Source organism: Rhincodon typus, unplaced genomic scaffold, assembly GCF_021869965.1.
Source record: "Rhincodon typus isolate 14 unplaced genomic scaffold, sRhiTyp1.1 hic_rhity00007414, whole genome shotgun sequence".
NCBI lineage: Eukaryota > Metazoa > Chordata > Chondrichthyes > Orectolobiformes > Rhincodontidae > Rhincodon > Rhincodon typus.
In genome coordinates, this window is record NW_025973052.1 from 2,504 (window position 1) to 9,308 (window position 6,805).

The 6,805-nt window shown below is 46.0% G+C and overlaps 1 protein-coding gene across 1 annotated transcript in view; it reads left to right on the top strand.

The window, feature by feature from the left end:
• The window catches only part of LOC109920146 (arylsulfatase F-like), a gene marked incomplete at both ends in the record, with an annotated part of 7,142 nt that extends 529 nt beyond the window's left edge, over positions 1-6,613 (top strand). The window contains 2 exons of the mRNA XM_048594249.1: positions 4,570-4,732; positions 6,492-6,613. Coding sequence (XP_048450206.1) covers positions 4,570-4,732; positions 6,492-6,613 — 285 coding nt within the window. The remainder of the gene's footprint in view (positions 1-4,569; positions 4,733-6,491) is intronic.
• Positions 6,614-6,805: the final 192 nt, after the last annotated feature.

Sequence of the window (6,805 nt, forward strand, 5' to 3'; positions counted from 1 at the left end):
TGTCAGTTTTCCTGCTCCTCTGATGCTGCCTGGCCTGCTGTGTTCCTCCAGCTCCACACTGTGTTATCTCAGACTCCAGCATCGGCAGTTCTTACTATCTCTGAGCTAGGAAAAGGATGTGTTTGTACAGAAGATAGGGGGCAGGAGTAAACGATAGGTGGAAATACAACCCAAAGAGAGAGAAAAACAGTTGGACAGACAAAGGAGTGGATACCTATCAGCCTGGGGTAATAAAAACTAAGAATGGCTAACAATGGGTTGTGTGTGGTAGCAGCCTATATGATAACAAGGCCCAGTGTGTGTTGGGGTTTGGGAAAAGGACATGCGTAAAGGTGCTCAAGCTCTAAAATTGTTGAACTCAATATCAAGTCCAGAAGGCTGCAGGGTCCCCAAGCAGAAAGTAAGGTGCTGTTGTTCCAGCTTGTGCTAAACTTAGCTGGAGCACTGCAGCAAGAGACGGAGATGTTGACCAGGGAATGTGTTGAAGTAGCAGGCAACTGGAAGCTTGTGCTCTTTTTTTGCGGAAAGAATGTAGGTGTTCTGCGAAATGGTCACCCAGTCTACACTTTGTTTACCCAATGTAGAGGAGATCACATTCTAAGCAGCGAATGTAGTAGACTGGATTGAGTGAGGTGCAGGTAAAGCGCTGCTTCACCTGGAAGGTGTGTTTGGGCGCTTGGATACAGAGGAGGGAAGAAGTAAATGGACAAGTGTTACACCTTTGGTGGTTGCAGGGGAAGGTGCTGTGGAGGTGTGGTGTTGGGAGTGAAGGAGGACTAGATCAGGGTGTCATGGAGGGAACGGTCCCAGTGGAACGCCGACGTGGGAGGGGAAGGGAATATGTGTCTGGTGGTGGCATCTCACTGGGGGTGGCAGAAATGGCAGCTAATGATCCTCTGGTTGTGGATGCTGGTGGGATAGTAGGTCAGGATAAGGGGAACCCGATCGCTATTGTGGGAGGGAAGAGAAGGCAGAAGTGCGGAAGATGGTTCAGATCCGTCTGAGGGCCCAGACAACTTCAGTGCTGAGGAACCCTTGGTTGAGGATGAAGGTGGACATTTCAGATGCCCTCTTATTGAAGTTAGCATCAGAACAGATGCAACAGAGGTGAAGAAACTGGGAGAATGAAATAGAAAAAATGGCACTGGAGCAGACCGTTTGGCCCACCAAGACTGCGCTGACACATGATGCCTTTCTAAACTAAAAATCTTTTGCCTCTATGTGGTCCATATCTCTCTATTCCCTGTTTACTTTTGTATCTGTCAAGATGTCTCTTAAACATTGCTATTGTATCTGCCTCCATCACCTCTTATGGCAATGCATTCCAGGCACTTACTACCCTCTGCGTAAAAAAAACTCACCTCTCACATCTCCTTTAACCTACCCCCTTTTACCTTAAACCTGTGCCCCTGAGTAATTGACATTCCTACCCGGGTGGAGAAAAAGACTTCAACTGTCCATTCTCTCCATGCCTTTCATCATTTTGGAAACTTTTTATCAGGTTGCCCCCTCATCCTCCAGTGTTCAAATGAAAACAAACCTATCTCTCCTCATAGCTAATACCCTCCAAACCAGGCAACATCCTGGTAAACCGTTTTCTGTATCCTCTCCAAAGCCTCCACGTCCTTCTGGTAGTGAGGTGACCAGAACTGAACTCAATATTCCAAAGATAGTAGGAACTGCAGATGCTGGAGAATCTGAGACAACAAGGTGCAGAGCTGGATGAACACAGCAGGCCAAGCAGCATCATAGGAGCAGAAAGGCTGACGTTTCAGGCCTAGACCCTTCATCAGAAATGGGGGAGGGGAAGGGGTTTCTGAAATAAATAGGGGGAGAGTGGGAGGCGGATAGAAGAGAGGATAGGTGGAGAGGAAACAGACAGGTCGAAGAGGCGGGGATGGAGCCAGTAAAGGTGAGTGTAGGTGGGGAGTTAGGGAGGGGATAGGTCAGTCCAGGGAGGACGGACAGGTCAAGGGGGCGGGATGAGGTTAGTAGGTAGGAGATGGGGGTGCAGCTTGAGGTGGGAGGGGCTTCAAAATCTCCCCTCCCCCTACCGCATCCCAAAACCAGTCCAGTTCGTCCCCGCCTCCCTAACCTGTTCTTCCTCCCACCTATCCCCCCCTCCCACCTTAAGCCCACAAATAGCAGGACTTGCCTGGATGAATGTGGCTCCAACAACACTTGAGAAGCATGACACCATCCAATGCGTCAACTGTTTGGCACCCAACTACCACTTAACCAGGTCGTCTCCTGCCTGGGGCTGAGCAGGGGCCTGGTCTCTGGCAGAGCGAGTGGCAGTGGGCCATTCTGTCCTCCGTCAGCTACGGAACTGTCGCAGTGAGGTGCTCATCAGATTGTATTGCCAAAGTTCTCATGTCTGATTTTCCCCTCCCCCAACCATCTTCTCCCCCCCACCAGTATCTAGGCTGTTTGGTGAGGGGGAGGTGTAGGAGGCAGCCTTGCAAATGCTTCCAATGAGGCCTCAGTACTCTCACCCTGGAAAGTGGAGGAAGTGGCTACAGGCAGAGATGGCTGTTTCCATGGCAAGGTCATGGACATCTTGCTGGTATCTGCAAGATACAAGAGAAAGACGGCATCATGGTCACTGGTTGCTGGTGGTGTGCAGTGAATAACAGTAACAGGGTGTTAATGTGAAAGTTGCAGTGAAATGAAGAGCAAGATTTACTCTGTTGGTGGGGCATGGATGTTATGGGGTCCCCTACAGGAGCGCTCCCAGTCTTCTCCTGCGAGGACAGGCTTCGCCCGTCCAAATAGGTGAGGAGCCTAATGCTGGGCACCTGATCACCCACCTTCTCCTGGAGTGAACTAAAGGGAAGGATTGAGTGAGAGGAGAGTGGGTGCCATGGCTGTTAGTGCTGGTGAAGGTGGCTGAAAGTTTGCGAGATATTTCGAAGGAGGGCAGGCGTAATCAGCACAGAGTCTGTGATGGGTTAGTGGTGTGGAAAGGTGGGTGTTTGACAGCGAGAGAGGGAAGATGTTACAGGTTACACTGAGAGTGACAGAGCATGAAACCTGGTGGAGTTGGGTTCATTGGCAGAGAAAGAGAGTGAGTGTGAGGGGGAAGAGGATACTCTTGTCTGTACCAATCTGTTCACCAGGACCTCTAGGTCCCTGATGGAGAATCATGACACCATTTTCCAACATATTCTGATAGAATGACCTCCATTGAGCAGGGCAGCTTTGGGACATCAGTGTTCGTCCAAGGGCACAGCGGCCTTTTGAAGATGGCGTGGGCCGAGGATGCTGGTCTGTTGCTGGATATCCAGTGCATGGGAAAATGGGGCCTGAATTGTGTGAGGGGAACATTGTAGGGCGGTGTAGGTAATTATTTGAGTGGGTTTGGTAAGATGTGGCATGAAATCTTGCTTAGGCCGCGCAGTGAGAAACCCTGCAAAAAATTTGCTTCAAACTGATGTTTGGCCGAAACAAAATCGTCTGATTCAGCCCAATGTTTTGAGTCAAGTATGACTTTCTGAGAACTGAAGTGAAATGTTAGTTCTGTTTCACTCTGCAAAGCTGCTGCAAGACCTGAGAATAAGTCCAAATGTTCCCCTCCCAGTAATATAAGATCCCGACTTTGAAATCTATCACTATTTCATCAACTTGGTGATAAAATTTGAGAGTGCTTGACTCAGCAGCACTGTGGGTGTATCTTCAAACTGTATGTGCATTGATGGCTGGATTGGATGGTTTCATAGTATATTGTCATCCTGATTCAGAAATCTTCAGGTCCAAATTTCTCACGTGGGCAAATACAGGAGAACTTGTGTACATGTATCTTGTTAGTATTTACTGCCTCAAAATAAAGGAGAAGGAAAGCAGGTTTGCTATACTTGCCTTTATTGGTCAGTGCATTGAGTATCAGTTAGGAGGTCATGTTGTGGCTATACAGGATATTGGTTAGGCCACTTTTGGAATACTGCATTCAATTCTGGTCTCCCTGCTATAGGAAGGATGTTGTGAAACTTGAGAGGGTTCAGAAAATATTTCCAAGGATGTTGCCGGGGCTGGAGGGTTTGAGCTGCAGGGAGAGGTTGAATTGGCTGGGGCTATTTTCCCTGGACTGTCAGAGGTTGAAGGGTGACCTTATCGAGGTTTATAAAATCATGAGGGGAATGGATAGGGTGAATAGCCAAGGTCTTTTTCCCAGGGTAGGGGGGGTGCGGGATCCAAATGTAGAGGCATAGGTTTAAGGTGAGAGGGGAAAGCTAAAAAAGGGACCAGACGGGTAACTTTTTCATGCAGAGAGTGGTGTGTGTATACGAATGAGCTGCCAGAGAAAGTGGTAGAATCTGGTACAATTGCAACATCTAAAAGACATCTGGATGAGTGCATGAATAGGAAGGGTTTAGAGGGATATGGGCCAAATGCTGGTAAACGGGACTAGATTAATTTAGGATATCTGGTTGGCATTGGGCGAGTTGGATGGAAGGGTCTGTTTCCATGCTGCACATTTCTATAACCCTAGCAGAAAAAAATGTAATTACTCTGATCAATGATAAGCAGATTAATACATCCTTATTGTGGTGCTTTTTTTCTGTTTTGTAGGTAAAAAGGGATTTGCTGGTTGGGAAGGGGGTATCCGTGTTCCTGGGATATTCAAGTGGCCAGGGCTATTGCCTTCCAACAAGAAAATTGATGAACCTACCAGCCTTATGGACATTTATCCAACTGTTGTCAGCTTAGCTGGTGCGTCACTGCCACAGGATAGGTAAAGAATGTTGAATGCATGAGACTGTTATTACAATTGTGTGTTCTACCACTTAGAAGACCTAGCTTTCTTGGTCACGGTCACACTTATCAACTTTTCAATTCTGAAATCCCTTTGATGACATGAAAAGTGACCAGGGTAGGGGAATCTAAAACTAGAGGACATAGGTTTAAGGTGAGGGGGAGAGATTTAAAAAGGATGTAAGTGACAACCTTTTCATGCATAGGGTGGTTCGTGTATGGAATGAGCTGCCAGAGGAAGTGGAGGAGGCTGGTACAATTATAACATTTAAAAGGCATCTGGATGGGTACATGGATAGGAAGAGTTTAGAGGGATATTGGTCAAATGCTGGCATATGGGACTAGATTAATTTAGGGTTTTTGGTCGGCATGGACGAGTTGGACCAAGGGACTGTTTCTGTGTTGTACTTCTCTATGACACTAAGTTTCTAACAGGTGTATCATGCTAACTTGTTATACAGTAACTCTCACTGGCATAGTTCTTGGTAGCGTTGAAGTTTGAGATTTGCAACTGCTCAGCCTGTATTGCAGGAAAGGTCCAAATGCCTCAGGCAAAATTTTTTAAAAGAAATTAATTCAGTGGATGTGGGTGAGGATGGTTAAACATTTATTGCTCATCTCTAAATTCCCAGAGTTGTGGTGGCACATGTAGGCCATATTGAGTAAGGATAGCAGTCACCTTCCTCAAAGGACATTAGTGAACCAAATTGGTTTTACTGACAATCAACAACGGTTTCATTTAGACCCTTAATTCCCCATTTCTTTTTTATTCAATTCAAATTCTACCATTGGCCATAGCAGGATTTGAACTCAGATCCAATCGAACATTACCCAGGTCTCTGGATTAAAAGCCTGGTAACAATACCACTATGCCATTGCCTACCCAGAGCAGGATTGCAGTTGCCTTCCTGGAGGCTAACACAAAACAATTAGCATTGGTGCTTTGCAATGGAGCTCTTGATGTATAGTCATGTTTTAACAAAGGAATAGAGGAAATAGGGCAAGAGAAGACTATTTGGTCCTTCGAGTGTGCTCTAGCATTCAACTAGACCATTCCCTGATCTTCCATCCCACTGCCACTTGGCTGCACTATTCCCCTGTGTGTTTATATCTTTAACATGGAGAAAGTGATTGATCTCTGTCTTGAATATACTCAATGGCTGAGTCTCCACAGCCCTCTGAGGTAGAGAATTGTAAAGATTTACTGCTCTCTGAGTGAAGAAATTCCTCCTTATCACAGTTCTGACAGCTTATTCTGAGACTGTGCCCCGGGTTCTCAATCTCCCTCCCAAGTCCAGGGAAACATTCATCCCCCAATGATCACGTCATGCCCTTTAAGAATTTGTATGCTTATGATTATTCCATTTTAAAATGATTGTCTTTTGGATTGAATTTCCCCTAATAATAAAAAAGGAATTCAGTTACAATGCATTGTAGCTTTTTGGTTCAATTTGTAAGGAGAATTGTCAAAAGAATTGGCTTGAAAGTATTTGGGAAGAGGAGGGTGAAGATTTACATGGATATGTGCCCAGGCATTTGAAAATAACCTTAGCAGAGGGCATGATACATATTTCTGGGGACTTTATGCATTCTGAACAGCTATAAACTTCTCTTGCGTTTACTGTGGAAACAGATCATAATTACTGACACTCTGCTTCCGTAAAAGTGATGTGATTTAAGTGGATAAGGAATGATTTCATTTTCTGTATTGAAATGCTGTGTTATTTGTACCTTGCCAGGGTAATAGATGGACGAGACCTGATGCCGCTGTTGAAGGGGGATGTACAGTGCTCGGAACATGAGTTTCTCTTCCATTACTGTGGAGCTGCTTTGAACGCAGTACGATGGCATCCAAAAGGCAGTAAGTGTTCAATATCTGGAAGCTGGTTCAATGAAGAAATAGAACCATGCAATCAGCCTGTGCTGATGCCTGTAGGGGGAGTCAGTGGCCCTAAATTCTATCCACTAATGAAACCAGTCATGGTGTTATTGGCGGAGACAGTAAGAGCTGCCAATGCTGGAGTCAGAGATAACACAGTGTGGAGCTGGAGGA